At 41.3% G+C, this 24,011-nt stretch overlaps 1 protein-coding gene across 8 annotated transcripts in view; it reads right to left on the bottom strand.

Annotated features, from left to right (window-relative positions):
- Nucleotides 1-346: 346 nt before the first annotated feature.
- The window catches only part of tjp2a (tight junction protein 2a (zona occludens 2)), a 39,147-nt gene continuing 15,482 nt past the window's right edge, over nucleotides 347-24,011 (bottom strand). For 2 of the 8 annotated variants that reach the window (XM_071466854.1, XM_071466852.1), the window contains exons 2-25: nucleotides 22,750-23,387; nucleotides 21,605-21,658; nucleotides 17,615-17,739; nucleotides 16,717-16,819; nucleotides 15,284-16,067; nucleotides 14,805-14,908; nucleotides 14,016-14,169; nucleotides 12,686-12,797; nucleotides 11,684-11,814; nucleotides 11,508-11,589; nucleotides 11,209-11,359; nucleotides 10,447-10,555; nucleotides 9,723-9,942; nucleotides 8,029-8,216; nucleotides 7,824-7,919; nucleotides 7,635-7,714; nucleotides 7,345-7,555; nucleotides 6,423-6,523; nucleotides 6,005-6,229; nucleotides 5,783-5,887; nucleotides 4,720-4,926; nucleotides 4,278-4,355; nucleotides 2,936-3,021; nucleotides 347-2,831 (exon numbers count right to left, since the gene is read on the bottom strand). In XM_071466854.1, the coding sequence (XP_071322955.1) occupies nucleotides 2,675-2,831; nucleotides 2,936-3,021; nucleotides 4,278-4,355; nucleotides 4,720-4,926; nucleotides 5,783-5,887; nucleotides 6,005-6,229; nucleotides 6,423-6,523; nucleotides 7,345-7,555; nucleotides 7,635-7,714; nucleotides 7,824-7,919; nucleotides 8,029-8,216; nucleotides 9,723-9,942; nucleotides 10,447-10,555; nucleotides 11,209-11,359; nucleotides 11,508-11,589; nucleotides 11,684-11,814; nucleotides 12,686-12,797; nucleotides 14,016-14,169; nucleotides 14,805-14,908; nucleotides 15,284-16,067; nucleotides 16,717-16,819; nucleotides 17,615-17,739; nucleotides 21,605-21,658; nucleotides 22,750-22,821 (3,735 nt within the window). In that variant the 5' untranslated portion in view covers nucleotides 22,822-23,387 and the 3' untranslated portion in view covers nucleotides 347-2,674. The remainder of the gene's footprint in view (nucleotides 2,832-2,935; nucleotides 3,022-4,277; nucleotides 4,356-4,719; nucleotides 4,927-5,782; nucleotides 5,888-6,004; nucleotides 6,230-6,422; nucleotides 6,524-7,344; nucleotides 7,556-7,634; nucleotides 7,715-7,823; nucleotides 7,920-8,028; nucleotides 8,217-9,722; nucleotides 9,943-10,446; nucleotides 10,556-11,208; nucleotides 11,360-11,507; nucleotides 11,590-11,683; nucleotides 11,815-12,685; nucleotides 12,798-14,015; nucleotides 14,170-14,804; nucleotides 14,909-15,283; nucleotides 16,068-16,716; nucleotides 16,820-17,614; nucleotides 17,740-21,604; nucleotides 21,659-22,749; nucleotides 23,388-24,011) is intronic. The other 6 variants (XM_071466859.1, XM_071466857.1, XM_071466858.1 and 3 more) reach the window with 4 other exon arrangements.

A 24,011-nucleotide genomic window follows, 5' to 3' on the forward strand; every position in this document is an offset into this window, starting at 1 on the left:
CTACTGATGTGATGTAGATGTAAAATCTTATGAATGAAATGTTCTTGATGATCGAGCACCTTTCCAGCATCAGGATTTGGGGTTTTAATTCAACAGTTTTTGTCGTTGAAACACACAAACCAACTATTGTGTCCACTCCACACAGTGAGCTGAAGTGAGACAGTAGGCAGGACTGAGGTTCTCTTAAGGTCCCCATGAAAACCTTTGAGAAGAGACCGGAGAGTGTGCGACACTTTATATTTCCCCTCTGTCTCTTTGTGTGCGGTCAGTTAGAACTGGTTCAAAAACACGGTAAAAACTCGGTAAAAACAAAAGTTGAACCTGAGATCTATACAAAGACAAAATGTAAAAAAAGAGAAATTTATTTATTGAATTTCCCAAGAGTCCTGTAACACTGAAAAAAAGAAAATCACAAACTAACAGACATTTAAAAGAAACTGATCAACAACATGATTGTCGTCACCACATTCCCAATACTCCCGTTTACAAAGACTCATATTTAATATAAAAACATTATATGCAATAAAAATGTGATTGTCTCTGTGTTGTGAGCAGCTAATAAAGCTAATGCTCCCTCTGGATCCATCTTCACAACCCATCATCTGAACGTCCTGTTTTCAACATTTACCTGGTCCGTCTGCTCCTGCTGATGTAAACACACAAGTGTTTTCCAGGCAGCTGCACATCCGCCTTAAATGACAGAGGTGGACTGCGTTCACCAAAGACATAAGAAGGACACATTTTCCTTCCATAACTCGTCATTTTAAAGTCATAACTCTGGAATTATAATTATGTCTTGTAATTATGAGATCTGCTCTCATGACTGAGATAACAAATGTTGCATTAATGAGATCTTTGTGTATCTCTTAATTACAGCTTCATCATCTTCCTTTGGTGAAGGGAATACACTCCTGAACCAAACTGCCAATCACAGAAAAATAAAACAGTAGGAAGGAAATGTCCAGTTGTGTAAATCTAAAACTAGTTTGTCAGTTCTGACAAAAGTGTGTTCGTAAAAATGATGATTCTGTAAAATGAAGTGAAAATCACCATGCACCTTTTTTTTGTATTTTAAGAACCTCGTGTTGTCTGTGAAGAAAGTTCTTTGTTCTTTCTGAACTGAATCAGGGCTGCAAGGCACTTTGAAAATATGCTGCATCCCACCAAGCACACATATCACAGTGTAGTGTATGGACAAGTAGGAATGTAGAGGCAAATGACCAATCAGCGGAGACTTGGCAGGACAGTGACGAGAACAGGAAAACTAACACCTATATCTAAAGAGTGGAGAGGTGCTATAACATCAGTGGTGCACACAAAGATGCTCAAAACCACTCACTAATAAAACCAACCAGTCTGGATACTGTACACAGTCTACAGTACCATGTCCATGGTTTGGTGCATGTTGGTCAGCTCCAGTTTCTGCCTCTCAAGTATCACCATCACGTCCTGGTAACACAGCTCATCATCCGTCCTCCTCAAAGATAAAGGTCCCTGACGCTCTTTGAAACATTTAAACTCTTACTGCTGCTCTGAGAAGAAAACTGTTCTAAACATCTGAATGAAAAAATGTTCTGTCTGTAAAACAAAGATGGCCGCTGGAAATGCCTTTCTCAATTTGTACAAGAAGTTTTATATTCAAATCTCCATTTTCTTCCAACAGTACACACAACGTCATGTTTACATCTGAGTTACATCATTGAACAATGGCCAGAGGTGTTTCTGCAGAATATTATGACATCACAGTGAAGTTGACCTTTGACCTTTTTGGATACAAAATATCATCACTTCATCAGTTTATCCTTTTAGACATTTGTGTCATAATCAGCATATGAATTAGTGAGTTATGGCCAAAAATGTGTTTTGTATGGTCAGTGACCTTTAACCTTTGACCACCAAATTCTGATCAGTTCATCTTTGAGTTCAAGTGAATGTTTGTGTCAAATCTCAGGAAATAGCCTTGAGGTGTTACTGAGATATTGTGTTCATGAAATGGGCTGAACAGATGGACAGATGGACAGAGGGACGGAGGGACGGACAACCTGAAAGCATGATGGTTATCACCAGCGTAAAGGCAAAAAAAAATCTGGCATCTCCAGCTACCTGTTAGGAAGCAGAGCAGTAACCTGAGAGACAAATCTAACATTTCATTTCATTTTTTAAATTTGTATCTATACTTTCTCATCTATTCATCTATATCTACGTATTTATTGTGCTGTGGACAGATATTTTTAGACAAGTGTCTTCATGTGCTCTGGAGATTCATTCAGAACTGCAGATTTGTTCTTTGTGACGTGAACGTAACAGCAGCACATGAGAGGCACAAACTGGGGCTGGGTGTCAGTGTAATGGGGTCAGATGAGGACTCGCTTGTAACAAAAACATTCTCAGACACATAAAAACAATATGTATAAATATACACACTGAAGCGTGACATGTGTGGAAAGGTCCATCAGAAAACCCTGGACGGGTGTGAAGGGGCCTTTTGTACAAACTTGTGTGAAGTACAACGTGTAGTGAGACTGTGCTTGAAATTAGTGTTGAAAAGAGTTCAGTTTACAACAAGGTAAAACTGCATAAGCTGTTACCAAGGCGACGAGCTCTGACAGCTTGTAGCGACGATGTGGGGGAATGGAGCGGTGTGCAGTGATGACATCACGTTCTGGTTTCCTGCCTACAGCTCAGTGTCCTTGTATTTCTGGGGATTGTAGTATCCTCTCTTGGTCTGGTCGACCAGCTGTCGGCGGTAGTCGGCCTCTTCGCTGTCGTGTCCTCTCGTCTCTGAGTACGGTGGCCTGGAGGGAGTCTGGGCCTCGGGGTTGGAGCTTGAACTGATCACAGATGAACAAAGCAGTGGTCCAGCAGTTTAGCTTTTCCTTTCATAAGACTAATGCATCATTAAAAGAAAAAAAAAAAGAGAAGAAGATGCTCTCACCCGATTGGCTGAGGACGGTTGAGGTTGGGTTTTGGCAGCTTCACTGGGATGGCGTAGATGTCTGGATGCTTCTGGGCGATTTCCAACTGTGTGAAGAGAGGGGAACAAACAAGACCCAGATACGTCACAACTAATACAAAACTAAAAGAAACAAACCCACCACCAGACGTCCTGAACTCTACATCATTTCTCAAAGAAAGTACATTTGTTCAAATATGTTTCAAATGTAGTGTTTCTCAGACAGTCTGAGAGTGACCACAAAGCCTGTTAGCCAGTAGAGTATGTGTTGTTTTCAATATGGAATCAACTCTACGTAAATTCAGACTTTATTATTTCAATTGGCTGCTCTGCAGTAACGTAACAACTGCAGCTATATCAGCTTATGTTTTACGATTTACATGAAAAATGATCAGCCTGACATTTGAAAGGAAATGTGGATGAAGCTCACAGTTATCCTGCCCTGGGACTGTGCTAAATCTCTCCAGTTATCAGCAGCCTGTTAACTATAAATCACTGACAATGGACCAGATCGTGGACTTGTGGTTTAAAACCTCCAGCATAACACAACAGGCAAGTGTTCAGTGTTTTACTGGTAATGTAGTCACCAGCCCGAGACTCGTGGTGTGTTTGACGACACCCGGCCAGTGGTCATGTATGTGTGATAATTCTGATGATGCAACAGAAACAGCTCCACTTGTTGTGCAGTGTGTGAGGCGCAGGGGTTGCTGATAATTTAAACAGCTGACTCTCATCTGCAGAAGCTCACCACAATATTACTGAAGCAGCAGCCCCGTTGGTTTTTGGGATGTTTTATTCTAATGGTCATGTGGTCTGAGAAAGTTTGAGAAACACTGCTCTAATGCAATTTCAAACAAGTGATAGGAGGCTAAATCTGGAGTCCCTGTTCTGCACAACCATACATGTAATAGCTCACACTAATGTGTCACATGATTTTGTATATTGTGAATGTATTAACTGTTCATATGGACATGACGGTGGGGTTTTAAAATTCTTAATTAAAAAAGAGGACAAGGCTTAAAAGATTATTTCTAAATGCTCCATAAATACACATAAATGAAAATCTAGATATTTTAAGTTTTTTTTTTTTTTTTTGTGAGTCTCTACTAATCTGACGTTTGTTGTTGTCCACAGTCAACAGGAAGGATCAGGGCAGAGCTACCAGTTTCAGTGATAACCTCCCCACCTCGTCTGCTGCATCAGACTAAAGACATTTAGCTGTGATCACACACAGGCTCTGAGGTTGGCTTCAGTTTCATCTGTCAACTTGTACTGAAATAACATCAGTAATAATAACAGTAATAATAGCAACAGCAGCACTGACTCGAGCGTTCTCCGCCTCCTGCAGCTCCAGCATCCTCTGAGCTCGAGCCAGGTGGTCCATCTTCTCAAACGCTTTAATCTGGGAGAAAACAAATGAATATTAACTCATGTTCTATTTTTGTTGATAATGAATAGATCCTACACATCCACATGGCACGATTCATCAGGAAGTGACTGTCAAATGAAACACTTGAGAGTGATAATGAGATCATAGGACATCGTTACGATGGATGATGAGTGATTATGGGATTTGAAATGAGGACTCAGAACATTCAAGACGACACGTTCAGTTACCTGGTTGCCCATTTTCTATTTCATATTAGAAGCAACGAGAGTCAGAAGAGAAGAAAATGAAATAAAAATGATTTAACAACTGAGCCACAAATATACTATTACAAATATTGAGATTTAATAGGAAAAGAAAGAAAAATAATAATTCTCACTTTGCCCAGGAAGGATTTGTTGGCGGGGTCCTCCTCCTCCTTCTTGGGGCTCTGCTCCTCTGGGGGGTGGTTGAGGCGGGGGATGGTGGGCTTCAGGGCCACGGGAGGGGGAAGCGGCTTGTTTCCGCCCGCTGCGTCGCTGCTGATGGTGCTGCTGGAGTGTGAGTCATAGCTCCGCGATGAGTCAGTCCGAGTCTGAGCCCGCACCTGTCAGAGCAGAGCAGCGGTCAGGATATTTTGGTCCATGTGAAACCTTTCTTTGTCTTTTTCAGTGAGGATGACCTGCTTCAGCATCAGGCTCCTTCAAAATAAAACACGTCCTCAGACCAAATTATGAATTTATAGTTTAATACTCCAGGCCAATCCAGACATTCAAACTGACAACGTTACAGCCACGTCCACCACCAGACAGAAAAAGGGACGTGAACAGGAGGTAAAAATATCCTTATAGATATTATAGACTTATAGATAGAGCAAGAAAATCTATTTTCAGACTAAGGTTTAACAATGTCAGTTTTAAAATACTCAATCATCTGTTTTACAGTTTTAACTGTTTTAAATACACAAGGTAAAATTTCCAAACATGGGAACAAGTTTTAAAAACAAAACATTTCCTTGTCTTTTACTATCCTCAATTCATTCTTAGAAAGAAGAATAACTCCACATTACTTCAAGAGGTTGAAAGATTTTTTTCAGTTTCTTTTCATTAAAAACCTTTTTTTAGCGTCAATTGAAATGCGTCAGTACCACATTGAAAACTGTTGGGTACAGTAAATTACTGCTGAATACTTTGATTAGATATTTTAATGATTTAAATCTAAAATTTTAGACACAAAGTTCTTGTGTGTAAGTTTGTGTTTAGACGACATTTAACATTTCAGAACTGTGACTAATTTTTGTTAAATGAAAAATGGGGTTTTGTATATGAAAATTGAGAACTGTAAATGAAAACACTTATCAGTATCAAAACTTCAGTGTCGTATCGGCATCGAAAACAGGTTAATTTCTACAGGGGTCACAGGGGAGGTGAGGTGATGAAGAGGAAGGAGGGGAAGGTTCTCACCTTTGGGGGTTCGGGGACAAAAGAAGGGGGAGGGCTGGGGTCTCTGTTCAGCACCTCTCTGCTCCCTGACCTCCTCATACGAGCCCGAGGTTCAGGGTGATGCTTCTACACACACACACACATACACATATACACACACACACACACACGGAAGAAGGGCTATCAGGCTCAGGTTATACACACAAGTATACACACAGTCTCCTGCTGTGTTTACCGTCCCACCTCGTCCGGCAGCACAGGCTCCGACGATCGGCTGATCGCAGACACGGGCTGGGGCTCGTCCAATTGCTCGTCCAGCTCATTGTCAGTATAAGCCCCGCCCTCGTCAGCTGTGTCCTCGTAGTCACTGGTCAGACGGCTGTCCATGCTCAGGTAGTCAGCGCTCATTGCTGACAGGTAGGACATGCGGTCGTCATGGAGATCCAGGTCCTCCTCTGAACCGTCCAGCTGAGGACAGGAAGTGACAGAGAGAGATGACTGTAACAATCCTGTAACTCACACAGCTCGACCTGACTGACCCATCACAGCTGAGTTCATATTATCAAAGAAACTTATTTGAGAAACCAAGTGTTCGTAAATGAATCTCCAGAAACTGTGAAAATAAAATCTCTCAGCAGCAGAGTGTCACTCCCAGACTCACCTTGCCCTCACACACCCACACAGCTCTGTTCATCTGCTCCTGAATAGAATCCTTCACGCTACCGTACCACGCATCATTGGCTGAGTTCAGGTCGATGGTCGCTGAACGCACGAAAACAAAACAAAAAACAACATAAATTAGGTCAAGTCAACATTGACTCATCATTGATGTATTATTTAACCTGGATTCATGCTTTGTTCTTCAGCTGATTATTTGATCCAACATCCTCTGGGAAGTTTTCTCTGTTTTCTTCTTTCATGTTATTCTGTTCGTTCATGTTGATCAAACCTAATTCTGTCATGTTGTTTCAATGGAGCAGTTTGTTTACAGTCACTGGGGTGAAACTGACTTCTGATGTTTTCTTTACACTGCAGTTTGCTAAACCTGACTCCATATACTCCATGTCTGTTTAAAGTCTATCGATGATGTCGTCATGATTGTCCAGTATAATATCAATATGTTGGTCTACTCTGTGCACACAACGTCCATGACATGTCTGTTGGTCCTGGAAAGGGGATCAATCCCTCCTGAGGTTTCTTCCATTTCTGCCCAATTTAGGTTTTTTTTTTTTACCCTAATTGACGATCTGAGGACAGAGGGTGTATGCTGTAAATTCTAAATTCCCTTGAGGCAAATTAGTGATATTTAGCTATATAACTTAAATTGACTTCCTAGTGGACATGTACATTATATTTGTGCGAGTATAAAAGAAAAACATGCAAACATGTCCCAACAACACTTGTGCATGTTTGCTTACATGCAAACCAGAGAGGAGTCCCTGAAGGCCAGGTCTTGTTATTTTATATTTGACTTTCCCTTCATACAGCACTGAAAGCATTTTGTTTTGAAAGGTGCTGCAGGTATAAAGTTCTGATTGTTATCACAGCTGCAGAGTAGCAGCCACGTTCTGAGTAAAACCCACCAGTGAAAAGGTGTGAGCAGGTCTTCCTCAGCTTGACGGCCTGCTCATACAGCTTGCGTGCGCTGCGGCTGGATCCGGGCATGAGGCGGTTCCTCATGGTCTTGACGCCTTGCTTGCTGTCTGGGTTCATGAAGATGACGATGGGATACCACTGGGTGTAGTTCAACGTGTCCACAGCTTTGGGAGTCACGTCCAGGAGAGCGTGGCGGTCCTGAGGAAACAGGGAAGTGGTCTGATGTTAGATGGCGTTCCATTATTTTCATAAAGCCACGACTTCTCTCATACCGTACCTGTTCAATGATTTGTCGAATGGTGTTCAGTCTCACCACTCCGGAGGATTTCTCACTTCCTGCATCCTTCGGTTCCGTTTCTGAAAGAGGAAAGAAGTTAGTTCTTGTGCGAGAATCTGTTTTTATCGGCACCAATTCTGAGACTGTTTTAAACATTCCCAAAGAAGCGATGATGATGTAAGCACTTACTTGCGATGACAAACTCGTTTGGCATGTCATTGGCCAGTTTCTCATTCACTGCATCAGAAATGGGCCCAAATATCACCACAGGCCTCTTGAATCCAGCTGGAGAAAACATTAAGCAGATCACAGACTCAGTCACAGACATCCTGGAAAAACACAACACAGCAACAAGAACTGCAGAGTGACCAACAGAGAGCTTTTCTTTGACTACCTTCACGCAAGACCACTCTCTCATAGGCGGGAAATCGCGTGGTGACCGGAGCAGCGCTCAGGTCCTCCCGGCTCTTGCGGAGATCTTTCTTCTTTGCTGCTCTTTGACCTCTCAGCCTCCAGAAGTCTCCTCTGTCGTTACCTGACGCGGCGCGAGCAGCATTCTGGACGTTGGCCATCTGCTCCGCTCTGTGAGACAAAATGACAAGGAACTTCAGACACTGTCCTGCCAGACATAATAACATATGTACATTTAAGATTCATGGTTTGACTGTTAATGATTAAGGGCTTTGGCATTTGATTGTATTGTAGATCAGATGATTACTTTTTAGCTACCAGGTCAGTGAATGAGACATAGAGAATCTGTGTCAAGCTAAGGTTACAGGGCTATGGTGTTCAGAATGCCACTTGTATATATATATATACATATATATATATATATACACACACACATACATACATACAAACAAACAACTGGTGGTTTTCATATGTTCAAGACTTTTTCATTTTTCTTCAGCAGTCTCTTTGATTCATTTTCCTCTTTATTAATTCAATTTCAATTCAATTTTATTTGTATAGCGCCAAATCATAATATACATTATCTCAAGGCACTTTACAGGGTAAGGTCAAGACCTTACTTTGTTACAGAGAAAAACCCAACAGTTCCCACAACGAGCAAGCGCTTGGCGACAGGGGGGAGGAAAAACTCCCTTTTAACAGGAAGAAACCTCCAACAGAACCGGGCTCAGGGTGGGCGGCCGTCTGCCTCGACCGGTTGGGTTTAGGATTATTACTGATGTATGAAAATACGACCATTAGTAAGGCAAGACTAGGTCTAATCCTAGTATATGGCTGGACCACCTATGGTCACATCTTGAGTTTATAACCACAACATTGTCTGACAAAATTACCAAACACATAAATTAAAGACAAAGACTGTGCTGTGATTTCAGCTGTATTTGCTGTAAAATGATCAGAGAAAGTTACAAGAGACAGAAGATCTTTCTTATTTTGTCTCTTACACAGAGCACAGCCTCCATCTGGGATCGAAAACAGTTTAGTCTTTATGTACCTGAACTCCACATAACAGACTTTTATTAGAGACAGGTCTTTATTTCTAACTCCCTCTGTTTGATAATGTATGTTTGGTCATAGTGGTATTTTAAGACAAAGCCTTGTATTCAGTAGCTCCCGTTTATCATGTTAAAGTTACTGCATTATGTGTTAATACAAACTCAACACTTTCTTTCAAATTAAAAGCCCTCTAATGTTTCAATGGGCAGAAACCCTTTATTTCTGAACAGAGCTTGTATTGCTGTGCTGCAGGAAGTGTATTGTCTCATTTCTGGTTGCTGGTGTCTCTGTTGTTTACATGTTATTCAGATGGCTCAGCAGACTGCCTGTAACTAGAAGTGTAGCTCTAAGCCCCTGCTCGACATCCATACACGATCCAGTCAAGTATCAGGTTTATACCCAGTTTGTTTGGAAAAATGCTTCTAGATCTTGCAACGATGCGCTAAGTTTGCAACACTGCAGACTGTAAACACTCCCTAATGGAGCGTGTTTGTGCCAGAAACTCCAAACTCAGTGACGAGGCACTCGACTGACCAGCGATGGTAATGTCATCAGTCAGTCAGTCAGGGACACTTCGGATTATAGGGCTGGCCCCACTGTTGCACACATGCAGACACACACCTGCTCTTGTTGGGGATGATTCCCTTCTCCAGTAGCTGGTTGTCTTTGTCAGTGCGGATTGCCAGCCAGTTGCCCAGTTTGCCATCATAAAGCGTGTCGGTCACTTTGAAGATCTCTCCTCTGGAGAAAGGAAGACTCTGTGGAGCCTCCTTCTCATACTCAAAGTGGGTCCTGATGAAGAAAGAGTCGCCTCTGCCAGATGCTAAAATGTCCTTGTACACTGAAAGGGAAAGTAAATGAGGAAAGCTGTTATCATACTGGGCCACGAGGCATAATCTTTGTACTACAGGCCACAAAACTACAATACAAACTGAACTAACTAAATAAAAATAACTGACTCAGCTTCACAGTCTTGTAAAGTGGACATGGTGAACCACAGAGCTCAAAACAACACCACACTGGTATTGGTACTGTCAAGCTACAGGGTGTATCTCTGTGAATTTATGTGTAAATGCACATGACACTTTGATTGGTATATAAATATTGTTTGTGGACCTTAGTTTGGTGAACAACTGCGAAAGGCTTTGAATTAATTTCACCTTTTTTATTAAGTCTTTACACAGGTGTTTGTTACCTTTCAGTGCAGGGCTGAAATATTTTAGCACATCACAAGTTTTGCTGTATTTGTTGTTTCATTAATTTAAGTCTTTAACCATTTTGTGATTAATAGCAATATGTATTTGTATTAGTTTGATTAGCAGCAAGTATCTATAAAGCACAGTACCTTCAGGTTTACTCTGAGCAAGAATGGTCACTTCCTCTCCCTTGGGCATCTCCAGGAGGTAGAGAACAGCATCCTCTCGCACCATGCCTCTGAAGTCTGTGTTGTTCACCTGAGTCAGACAAGAAATACCATTAAAAACAGTGAATATATAATTACATGATCAGCAGGTTAAATAGGATGTTTTCACACAAAGACGAACACCAGATCACTGGGACAATAGTAAATGAGTAAAGCTAATAAACCAAACATGATAATTAATGAATTTAGAGGACAGCAGAGACTAATTCTGCCTTTGGTTTACATTCACATCCTGGATTGTGCCTTTAATAATTTTGTTTTTACACTGTTTACATTTCTTGCTCTTCATCTTTTGTCTTTTGTTTTTATGTTATGTTTATTGTACTCTTTAAAGAATAAAGCTATTTTCATTATTGTCAAACTATCCCAGACAAAAGACCAAAACAACAATGAATGTATCCTAATAACAACTATTGTGTGTATCCAGAACTGGGCCACAGAGCTCCTCTATTACGTAAAAACTATAAGAACACATCACAGACTGATAATGATGATGACTTCACAGAATGTGGACAGGAGTTCCTATAAGGCATGGGATTCATTGACAGTAAGAAAGGTAGAGAATATCACCAGCCTTGTCCTTTAATAATGCGTACTGCACACTGTTCCTGATTGGTAACATTCTGCATCTTATTCTACTGAATCATCTGAATATTTCATCTACTGTGATAAAAGCCGCCTCACCTTCATGATCTGGTCTCCTGTGCGGAGACCCTCATGCTCGGCCGCGCTGTCCTCCTGAACGCCGGCGATGAAGATGCCGACATCATTTCCTCCTGCCAGCCTCAGACCCACGCTGTCACCCTTCTGGAAACGCACCATCACTGTGTTCGGTCTGAAGCGTGGCAACAAAATTTCATGTGTTATAAAAAAGGAAAGAAAGAAAGAAAGACATTAATATCCAGTTCTGGTGGATTACAAACCCAGAGCAAGCTGCACATGCAGATGTGTTATCTTATATGAATAACTTGTGATGTACTGACCCATACACTTCCTGGTCCTCTGTGCTTGGCTTTACTGGGACCTTAGGAGGAAGGTGAAACTTTGGGGCTGCAGAGACGACTGCTACAGAACCAGAACAGGAAACAACATGTTAATCACTCGAATCAACTGCTGCAGAATTAAAGCTTTATATGTTCAGAAGGAGAAACACGCTCACCTGGTGGTGTTTCTGGTGGAGTTTCCTCCCTCTCTGCCTGCAAAGGGGGCGTGTCTTCTGCACCTCTGTCAGAACCTCTGAATGGTGTTGGCATGGCACCCATTTTTGCCAGCCTGTTGGGCGGGTCCTCTCTGGTGGGATCACAAATACAAGTATCAGAATATGTCTAATTACCAGCTGTGACAGGGTGGCTGGTGTTGTTTCCACCTGTGTGTGTGTGGGCTTTTATATCCCCATGACTACTTCAGGGACCACATTCAGAGCCTGCTTTTTGAGAGCTAAGACTTGGTTTTAGGGTTAGAAATAGGTTTTTGTTAGTGAAACAACTGCAGTTAGACATTAAGTTGCGATGGTTCAGGTTAGGGGCTAGCGAGTTCATTATGTCCCCACAGGACACAGAAACAGGTTTGTGTGTGTCATCATAGAAAAATGTGGTCCTGGAGACACCTACTGTGGCAGGAAGTAGCACAGAGGCAGTTTTGAATACTGTGGCATGTGTTTATGTCTGTCTGTCACAACCGTGCAACATACAGTCATGATATTCTCTAATTTCTAATGAGACATCCTGGTGACTACAGCAGAGGCCCATGTCGACAAACCCCAGCCCCAATCAATGCAGAGAAATTCCTCCACACATATAAATCCTAAGTTTAGGAAAAAAAAGCATAATTATCACCACCATTCGTTTGATTTAATTTGATATGATGGACTGACTGAGCTTCATGAAGCATAAATCAACATAATCCTGCATTATCCTGATTTTTTTCTGCTGTATTTACCGACATGCAGATAATAAAATGACAGGGGATCTCTCACTAAAGCTGCTTCAGTGGTTTTTATCATCATCTAAACATAATGGTGAAATTAAACTAAACAAATGCAGCATACTGTGAGCTTTAATTTATGAAATGACCTCAGTCTAAAGATATTTCACAAAGCACAACTACGTCCTAAATGAAGCAGTTAAATGTTCAGGGGACTGAAGGTTTGACGGAAACTTACCTGGGCTTCTCTCTAAGCCTCTCATTGGAGGAGTGGGAGGACAAGTCAGAGTGGTGGCCCCGCCTGTCATCCTGTGGCGAGTAGGAGCGGTAGGACTCGATCTCTGAGATATCTACAACACAACAACAAATATATTGTAACCGTTCTGAACCAACAAAAGACCGAAAAGTGTCTGTGGGGTCTTTTGGTTTTATATCATCTAAATTATATCTGAAGGAGTAAAAAAATGACGAACTTCTCCTCGATGCTCCTGCATTTTTTAAAATTACATAATGTGGCTTTCACGTGATTGAAACTGGCCACAGTTCATGAAAGCAGAAAAACACACTGGTGTCAGACAGATGAAGGTCAGATGACTATTCACATCTGAGTGTGCTGGTAATTCATATTCATTACCAGCTCCAAGAATCTCGATCATTAACAAAAAACACTGAAACTCAACATGACAATTAACTTTGACACTATGGATGGTTGCATTTCTGTGTACGGAAGCACAGCAGGAGTGATAAAGCGCCACGATGCCATTACAGAGAGAAATTAAGTAGAGGCACATGAGGTGATTTCTGGAAGTCTTCATTCACACACACAGTCAGACCCAGAGATCTTCACAGAGACGGATCCTGGACGGCAGAAACCAGACGGCTGCTACGGTGAAAACCTTAACATAATGAAATTCTGTCATATCCAATAGCAGGATTATGATGGGGGATTAGATCACCCTGCCAAAGGCGTGTGGGCACTTTCACACATACAGACACACACATGCGCGCACGCACACACACACACACACACACACACACACACACACACACACACACACACACACACACAGACCAAAAACCAGACAAAATGGGTCACAAGTCTTCCGGCTATTACCCCCCTCCCTTCAAACATTTGGTCAGTGAACAATCCACTCACACCACTTATCTAGATTGGTTCCAACCAATTGCAGCACAGCATCTAGTCATGTGACATTAAAAACAGGTATAAAGGAGTGAGTGATCATGACGGTGGAGGAGGAGGAAAAATGATGAATCAGTGAATCTCTGTGTTTTTTCCTGTTTTATAAAAGATTTGTACAAATGAAATAATATTTAAATGAAACTAAAAACTGATGAGTGAGTAAAACCTTTATTTTATGAAGGGAAAACAGATTTGATGGACAAATACAGCATCAACAACAACAGCAACAACATTTCCACAGTTGATTCATATGAAGTTCATATGCAGTGGGTGTATATATATATATATATGTGGATGACGGCCACTCGCCAGGTTTGCCTTTACACTGGATAGGACCTGCTGCTTTTCAGTTTCGATTGTCTCTCACCATCGAGCTCCGAGTCACTGTCGACCATCGGGGGGACTCGGATCAGCACCTGCTGTTTGTCTCTCTGCACCACCAGCTGCAGCTTCCCACGGGACTTCTCAATCAGCTTCCCCGCGTCGCTGAGAGACAGATTCTCTGTCACCGTTCCGTTAATCTGACAGAGACATAGAGGAGACAAAGAGACAGCCCGATGACTATCACTGCATTGAGCAAACAAACTATGGAACAGTACGAGCCCTGTGAAGTTAGGGAGAAGGAGAGTGATCAAGCAAAATTCTGGGAGAATTAGCGCCTTGTGGTCGTCTGCCTCCGCCAAACAGCCAGGTTGAAATTTACACCCATGTCTGTCCAGACTCATATATTATATGTAGTGAAGGAATCTAATAAAATGCATTAAGTGTATTTTGTCATCATTAGTGTATAAATTCTCGAGTACTGGCCAGAACATGTTATGTGAGGTCACAGTGACCTTTGAAGTTTCCATTACTAAATTCTAATCAGGTCACCGTCCAAGTGGACGTTTGAGTTGAGCCACAGGGGCAGGGGAAAATTTACTGAAAACTATTTACAAAAGAATGAGTCATTTATCAAAGAAAAAAACAAAATATTTGCTGCATTGAAATGCAAGGATTTGCTGCTTTATTCTATTTTACATTAGTGTAAATTGAATATCTCTGAGCTTTGGACAATTGGTCGTAGCTTCTTAAAAACCTTTAGCCTCTGGGAACTTGTTATGGCCATTTTTCACTTATTTTTCACTGTTCTCCAAAAGAAACGCATTGACTCTACCTTCAGTATAATGTCCCCTTCCTGCAGGTTCCCATCTCTGCTGGCAAGTCCTGTGCTGGTCATCTCCTTGATGAAGAGCTGACTGCCCAGACGAAGGCCGTACTCTGGGAAAGACAGCAAAAAAACGAAACAAAACAAGTGTTATTTTTGTGTAATATCAACACATAAACAAGCTCTACAACAATTTTGTTAGCTCAAGACATAACTCCCTTCAAAAGGGTTACTCATCACTTCTTTCTGTGCTTTTGCTAACGTCACCCATTTCAAAATGGTATCTGTGGGACAGGGCTTTCAACATATGATAATTTAGATGGACTTGTTTTTTTGTTTTTTGGATCCTCTTCAACACTTGGGAACTTAACTTCATTTGTTAAATTTCAAAGTTTAAAGAAGTTTAAAGAAGAAGCTCTACCCAGCTCTGATAGCCAATTTTAAAAAGTACCAACCATGTGGAGTCCAACAGAAGGTTTGTTTCTTACCTTCGTTGGGCCGGTTCTTTAGCAGCAGCACATTCATTGGTTTGTCCAGTGGTTCCAGGTCCCGGGCGGGGCGGGGCAGAGGGATGGGCATGGCGGCAGGTGATGGCGAGCGGTCCAGACGGTCCCTGCTCCCACTCCGCTTTATCGGCTCATCGTACTTCCTCGGGTCGCTGGGGATGCGATCCCGCCCTCGTTCAAAGCTGTGGTCACGGCCATGGCCTCGTACCGGACTGTCACGCCTGTAGCGCAGGTCTGGGCTGGTGCGGTCCAGTGTTCTCTCACTCCGGTAGCGTCTGTCCGGGCTGTACTCGCGGTCAAGGGCTCGCTCACTGCGGTAGCGGCGGTCTGGGCTGTGGTCCCGGTCTAATGCACGCTCACTGCGGTACCTTCTGTCTGGGCTGTAGTCGCGGTCAAGCATGTGGTCGCTCTTGTAGCGGCGATCCGGGCTGCGCTCCCGGTCTAAAGTGCGACCTCTGCTGCCATCTCTCCTGTACTGCCGGTCTGGGCTGAGGTCTCTCTCCATGCTCCTGCCACGTTCCCGTCGGTCATAGTCCCTGTCATAGTCGCGCTCACGTGTTTGGTAGCCTGAATCCATGTAGCCTCCACCGCCTCGCTCCCTCTCCAGGCTGTGGTCCCGTCCACCACCACTCCGACCGCTGTACACACTGCGGCGGTCCTGGTCGTAGTTGTAATCATCATTGTAGTCGTTGTTGAAGACTCTGTCATCAGGTGACGGGGGACGGTTCAGCAGATTGACTGGAACCTTCCTGGGCCTCTTCACTGTCTGTAGGTAAACACAGACAAAAAAATTTTTACATCAAAACAAAAAGGACCATCTAGCATAGTGTTGTTAACAAAGTTAAAACGCTGGGTCCAGGTGGGCCATGCTTGGGGTTTGGCTGAGGGCGGTGACTGTATAGTTGTGACATCACAAAATTACTCAAGTCCTGACGGCCCTGTTTTAAGGCTCAGTTTCTTAACACAGGCTGAGCGCAATTCTCTGTGGACTGAGGCTTTGATACTTTTAGTATTTATTTAGCACCTCGACCTGCTTTATAATTAAAAAAAAAGACATCATCTCTCTCAATACAATATGGGACCTTTAAGTCTGCTGCCATTTTTCATCTCTTAGTGATTGTTTAAGTAACATGCCTCACATACGTCATGATTTATTCACTAAGTCTGACTCTGACACATTTTATTTTTACTTCTCAACCTCATCCAAGAGTAAAAAGTTTTTCTGTGATAATTTGATTTTTTTTCAAATTCCTGGTGTTTCCAGGATTTTCGCGTCCAATTGGAAAAGGTGTCAAAAAACGAGTGGATAAAAACGCAACATCAGTCACATGGTATGCAACTGAGCATTTCTTCATTATTTACTATGTAACAAAATAACACTACATTTTAAACCACAAACCCACTGCTTTACTTACAATTTTTGCCACTTTGCCGCACTTCCTGAGGGTCTGGACAGCAAAGGAGTGGATGGCCCCCTCCATGGGGATGGCGTTCACTTGCACCACTCGGTCATTCTCACTAAACACAAACACACAGTGATGTGACCTGAACAAGCGAAACTCAGAGGATTATTTGAGGTGCATGTAAACAGCCATTCCAAAAATGAAGACATAATTTTTATAAATACATTTTCTACTTTCATATGAACCTGAAGTGACAAATGGGACAATAATGGCTGTGCCTCTGTTCAGAATGTTGCTTGAAGGCATAATAAGGCAAATAAATCCTTTGAGCCACACAAATATGCTGGATAGCTTTGAAGTTTTTATTTATTTACTAAAAATAATCAGTGTTTTTTATTCATATAATATAGGGGCTTTACCAGTCCAGAACTACATAAAGTAAAATGAATCCCTGTTGTCATGTGAAAGTAAACAAAAATATAAAACTCATTAACTGAGGGGTTAGTGTGACCAAAATGGATAAAGTCATCTATCACAAATAATTTTATATCATAAAATAGTGAGTTCTGGATGATGAAGGATAAACTGAAAGGAATGTCTGTTTTTGGAAATCCTGACCAGACCAGACAAATAATGCTCCTTCCTCATATAGATGCTAACAAACCCTGTAAATCTAATACTGGCATAAAATGGTCCTGCTCAATGTTTTTCTTGTCTCTCACGATCTAATACATACAGAGATATTAAGGGAAGAGATACACCCAGAAATGCAGAAAAGCAAAATCTCTAGAAGGGACTGTGGTTAAGTGATTCCCCTTTGTGGAAAATTTTATATCAACAAACACAAATTTCTCCACAACAACAAAAAACACGTTAAAAGTATTAAATTAAAAACAACAACTGTACATACAATAATAAGCCATCAGCAGGTCCTCCCTGCAGGACGTCAGACACCACGATGGACGTCTCGCCGTTCTCCTCGTTGGGGTTGTCCCGCCCCCCTGACACTGCAATGCCAAAGCCCATCTTTGGATCCTGAGAACAAAGAGAGAAAACATGTAAATCATGTGGAGTCTATTACATGTCACTGTGTGCGTTTCTGAGTGTGTGTATGTGTGAGTGGGAGAGCTCCTGTAATCCGTGTGGTGTGTGTGTAAGCTTGCACCGATTGTAATTACAGCTGTGAGGACTGGAGTCATGTATGACAGTGCAACAGTTCAGTGCATGTGTGTCCATCTTCTGTGGCTTTGTGTGTAGTGTACTTAACAACGGTGCTAATCCTTGTCATCATAATGTTCTTGAGTTTATGATCATGTGTGTCTGTGCATATTAACATGTACTCGACACTTTTTCACTGTGTGATTTCAATTTACAAATAAGTCTGTTTTTAAAGGCTCCTTCTTTGGAAAGGAGTCTGAGCTCTGAGTGATTCTACCTGCCACCGCTCCAGTTTGCACAGATGAGATTAGGACAGAGATTTGATGACCCCTCTCTCTTTATCCCTTCCCTTCCATCTGTACTTAAAAAAAAAAAAAAAAAAAAAAAAAAAAAAAAAAACACACACACACAATATTCACCACTTCCCTCTGTCTCTAGCAGATGGCCATGGAGGCAGAGGGCGGGAGAAAGTGTGAGCAGAGACACACAAGCAGGCAAAAATGAAGGAACACAGGAGAGGAGCACATATACAGGCTCTTTCACTGTCATATAACAATATAAAAAATTATTTTAAAAAATATTAAATGAAGAATCAAACATTGGCCAAACAGAAAAAAATTGAGAAATAGATTGTTACTGTCAGATGTCCTCGAAATGTCAACTGTTCAGTCGAAGCCTTGATATTAGCTCGACAGTAAAGCATGTCTGACATTATCTGATTTTTGAAAAGGTCTTATGAGCCCAAGAGGCCTGAGAATTTTCTCTGCCCAGTAGGAAAACAGGCACGTAGTTTTTTCACAGGAAAATCGCCACAGCAGTGTAAGAGGGTGTTTAAATGTGACAGCAGAGACAGTCAAGCTAAGGAAGCCTGCCACTGTGTGACATTAAAGTTTCCACCAGAGCTGAGGTGGAGATGATGGGATTTAATGGTGTGGAACAGGTTGTGTCTGTGTGTGTTTAAAATAAACAACAGTGTGTCTTCAAAGTTGGATGTTAGCTGTGCTTTTTTGATCAGTCGGATCAGGCTTGTTTCCAGGTCCCACAGTCTGTAGGAAGTCAAAGCAGCAGATTGCCTAATGTCTTCTCCTCCAGATGTGTCCACATATTGTCTATATTACCTAAAACCTACTTGACTTTTCCAAAGATACAAATTTCTTTATCATATCAAGCCTTGCTTTGCCAATTAAACTGTGAAATCCAAAGACTGCACCTCTGAAATCTCTGCGAGTGTGAATGGAAAACATGGAACAATGGAAAACATGAAGTACTCATGTTCGGTTTGATCTGAACGTACAGTGACAACAAAACACATTCACAGACAAAAGAAGTTCAACTATTGAATCTCTGTACACTTTGGGTGTGTTACTAATTGACTATAGTTAAACTGATTTATATTCATTTAGAGAACACATTCTGGCCTCAGTGATTCATCTGTTACATCTGTGTTCTCTGTTCACCTGGTGTCCACCAACAGCTATTGACAATATGTCTGTTATATGTAATGTTTTATAATTGCCAGGTGTGTTTTACATGTATTTGTGTTATGTGCCAGTTGTATTTGCTTGCTTTTGTCCTCATAATGTTAAGTCTGTTGTAAAGTTATTATTACCATATGTACCTTTATACGTTTGCTCTGTAACAATTTCAGGTTCATCTTTATTTGTTTTTGTTTTTAAATCAACCTGCAGACGATATAAGGTATATTTGGTCAAGGAGCAGATGAGTGCAATGCAATGCAGTTCAGTGCTATGCTAATGCTATCTTATGAATGTTGCCATAAATGTTTGGGACTGTCTGCAGAGGGGACAAGTTCAAAGACAGTACTCAGTTGCCAAATGGTACAAGAGAATAAAAAGTAGATATGGAGAGCAGAGTGTGACAGCTGGCTGTGGAGGGGCTGAGAGTCAGGGGTCACATGCCTGCAGCAGAGGACCTTTTTGCTCTAAATCTGTTTTTCAGCGAACTGCAGCACGAAACAATGAGCTTATCACAATGATTACCGAAGCTCAACTGGTTTGCTCTGCTCACACAGTCGTACACGTGTTTAACATTAACAACAGCAGAGAACCTGGTTAAATTAACCAAGGGTGACATGCGGTACAAATTTAACATATTAAATATATTTAAAATATTTAAGCTGTAACATGGCAGGAACTAATGATCATTTCTACTACAATTGAAAATGTATCACGAAGAATTGGACACTTAAGTACCAAAAGCTGACACTGATTTTTTAAGATTGAACCCAAACTTTATAAAAATGTTCCGATCCCTTTAAAAAAAAACAAAAAGAAAACAAAAAAAAAAAAACAAAACAAAACAAAAAAAAAAAAAAAAAAGAAAATCACATATTTCATATAAATGTGTGGCAAGTGGCAAAAAATAGGTTAAACCTGAATAGATTTTTGCCACAATGTCCATAAATTAACATATCACCTTGTAAGACTGAGAAAACAAACTTGTTAACAAACAATGGCTTAATTTGCACTCTGAGTAAATGAACTGTGAATTTATCGGGGGAGGACGTGAACCACACATAACACCAGTAGTAGGCTTGTTGGAAGAGGTTTCACTTCTCTGCTCACGTGTTGGCATCCGACACCATAATGGGTTCTTTTTCCGTTGGGTAAATGATAAAAAGTCACGGGGGTGGAACAACAAAACAAGCCATTCAACTGGCTGACTGGACTGGTGGGGTGTGGAGGTGAGTGAAAAAAAAAACCCAAAAACATAACATGATTTGATACATGGATGATCACAATAAAACAATAAATTAACATAATGTGTATGTTAGATTTCTAAAATAAAACTGAAACAAACAAATGCAATAACCTAACATGAATATCATCGTAACCAACAAAAAAACATATTAATTTAACTCATAGTCTGGGAGCCCTCATGTGTCCACTCTGCTCACCAACTCGTCGCTAACTTTGTCTTTCTGCCATTTGCAGCTGTCTCAACTAGCACATGGTTTTTAGAGTTTTTTTAAATACTAAAGCCCCGAATAGAGACCAGCAGCAGGGATGCCCATCAACATGCTGACGTCTTGACCCAATGAGAAATCAGTATTTATTACTACATTATTACATGAGTACTCAGTACTCATGGGTCAGACCACACACATTTTCACCGTCAGCCTCAGCTGTGACACTATCATCATGACAAATCTGTCCACGGACAGATAGAATTATAAACACAAGCCAAAGTTTTTAAAACCACCTCTATAGTAGTTCCCACTACAGTAGGTGTCTCCAGGACCATATTTTGCCATAATCAGACAGAATTTGTTTTTTTTCCAATTTTTAAAATATTTCACCTAAAAATATATCAGTATGAGCCTTAAATATACATTATGTGTAATTATGCAATAAACCCTGAAATCAAGACATATTACAGACAACATGACATTCGTGTCCTCAGTGGGATCTTTGGCCATGGATAAATCACGTGGTCCAGGTGGCCAATGTTGCACTTCAAAATTTACCACTACAGGGAACAAGACTCATTTCTCCAATTCTGAAAGTTACAATTATTTTTTAATGATAGCATTCATGTAGCTCTTAATCAGAGGACAGGAGAATGTCTTGTTATGTACAGTCAGGATGCTCTTTGCTGAAAGGGATGTGTCAAATCAGTAATTTAAATACACTACCTGAGAACCACTGGGAATAACAGCCTGGGTTTATGGCTGTAATGTAAATATTGTAAATCTGGTGTGTTCAGGTGCAGGTGGACTCACCCTCTGCAGGGTCACAGTGTACTGCTCCCACACAGTCTCCTCCATGACTGGGTTCTGTGGAGAGAAAGGAAAGATTACCATGGTGGGTTTCGTTTCACTGAACAGATTAATAATGTATTACGTGATGTAATGACAAAGCCAGTTCGTCAGCCTATGCTGTTGTTACACAACCGGGGGCTCCCAGAAGAACATCGACAAGCTTCTGCTGGGCTGTTTACAACAAGTTTGACTAAGAAACTTCTGACTCTGGTTGATTAAATATTGATGAGAACTTGAACATCCGCTCACTTTCTTTAAAAAGCACTTTAAAATAGGATGAAAGCACTTCTTCTGACGGTTCAATGAAACCACCAACAGGTTAAATCAACTGTAAGATACACATCTGCTTAACTTCTGCTCAGTTAACAACCAATAAGCTGACAACTCCACAAGGTTTAGGACAACAACTTAATTATCAGTTAATTCATAAATTATTTTTTGATTAATCATCAAGGCTAACAAGAGAAGTGAGAGGCCAAACCAATGTCTTGAAATTGGTTTTGTTGTCCCTCAAAAGGCATTAAAAATTACAATGATATGAAACATAGAAAACTAATAAACCTTTGAATTAGAAAAGCTGAAAACAGTACAATTTAAAAAAAATATTTGAACTCTACATACTCAAATGATTATCACTTATTTCCTGTGAAGCGACAGATCATTTAATCCAATCAGCCCATCAGTCCCAATCAAGTACAAACTAACTTTTGTCACAAATATTCCTTAATTTCAGACCAGGTGAACTGAGGAAAGCTGATTTCAAAAATCTAAAACAACAGGCCATTACCACAATTTCTCTTGTAAATGCACCATGGGTCAGTTTTGATTTGGACAAACTTGCATCATTTTCTACTCTAAAAATAAAACAACATAATTTTAATCTTATAACAGTTGGTGCCACTTTTCTGTGACTCCAGATCCCTAATTTCACAACAGAACTCAACACAACTTTATAGACATCTATAGAACCAGTCAGTTTGATTATAAAAAAAAACCACAAACAAAAAAAAACACCACACAACATGCAGATCCATGACAGAACCAGTCAGGTCCAGTCGCCCGAGCCAGAGATCCAATCTGAACCATGTTATCAGAATTGCACTCACAAGTCCCTGCAGGATGCGAATGGTCTTGACCGCGTGGGCCCATTTCCTGTGCAGGCTGAGGACAGTCTTCATTGTTGGCACTCTCCGCTGTTTCCTATCTGCGTCTCTCCCTGTTCACCGCCAGCGGTGCTGTGGCAGACTGATGTGCGCCACAGCCTCCTCCATGGCCACAGCTGCACAACCACCAGCAGCTCTCTCCCTGCATCTGCCCGCCTGCCTGCCTTTGACGTAAGAGGGATTCTGCTGGCCTACATTCAGCTCAAATCCCACCGTCTGCAGTGTAAACATACAGACACACCAACTCCTGCATGCGGTGATTAAACTCCTGAGTCTTCATCCACAAACACAACAAATCACACAACAAATTTTAAGTTTGATTCCTGCTCAGATATTGAAAAATATCAGACAATTAGCAAAGTTTTAGAGATGATCTGCACATCTGCAAAGATAATTCAACACTAAATGTGGGCAGTGTGCAACTTTATGTTACTGACAGCACAATGGTTGGAATTTTATGTTGTTGAGTTCTTCTGGTAAATCTGTGTGTCGCTGACATCTCAGGCCCAGGCTTAGTGAAATGGGGGCACGACTCAGGCTGGCAGCTCACCCATCATAACCCACTTTTTTGATCTTCTGGCCTACAAGGGGAAAGCAGATGACCAGTGGCAGCAGCAGAGACACTTCAGAGGGCCATAAGGACTGTGTGAATGAAAACATGATGACCAATACCAACAGAGTGCACAGACAAGGATTTTTGTTTTTGCACTGCAATTTGTAAAAACATCAATTTCGAACTTCCTCCTAAATTGCTCTTGTTAACCAAATGGAGAAAGAATCTTCTTGTCCGATAACTGTCCATTGCTGAGTGAGGACCTGCCTCTGTTCACAACAAGTAACAAATCTACTTTTGGCAGCCACATATAAACAAACACCATTTCTTCAAACAAGGTGGAAAGTTGTTCTATTGATAAAGAGAGGAAAAATTAAGAAGTGCAGCCGCTTCGTATTACTGTTTATTTTAAACCAGTTTTAATCAGACTGCCTTCTTGTACAATGTGATATGATTGCAATGGCTGTTCACAGGCAGGCCTGCTGGATAAGTCGCAGTCTCCTGAGTGCAGGCCATTACATAACAAAACACAAGCACATTTCCACTAATGAGGAGGAAGGTTGAAATACTAGGTCATCTTCACAGGACGTGACTTAGAAAAACTAATTATTTACAGGGTAGACTCTTTTAAAAGAACAGACACATATAATGT

Source organism: Trachinotus anak, unplaced genomic scaffold, assembly GCF_046630095.1.
Source record: "Trachinotus anak isolate AG129_WGS33_773 ecotype Australia unplaced genomic scaffold, CSIRO_AGI_Tana_v1 ptg000028l, whole genome shotgun sequence".
Classification (NCBI taxonomy): domain Eukaryota; kingdom Metazoa; phylum Chordata; class Actinopteri; order Carangiformes; family Carangidae; genus Trachinotus; species Trachinotus anak.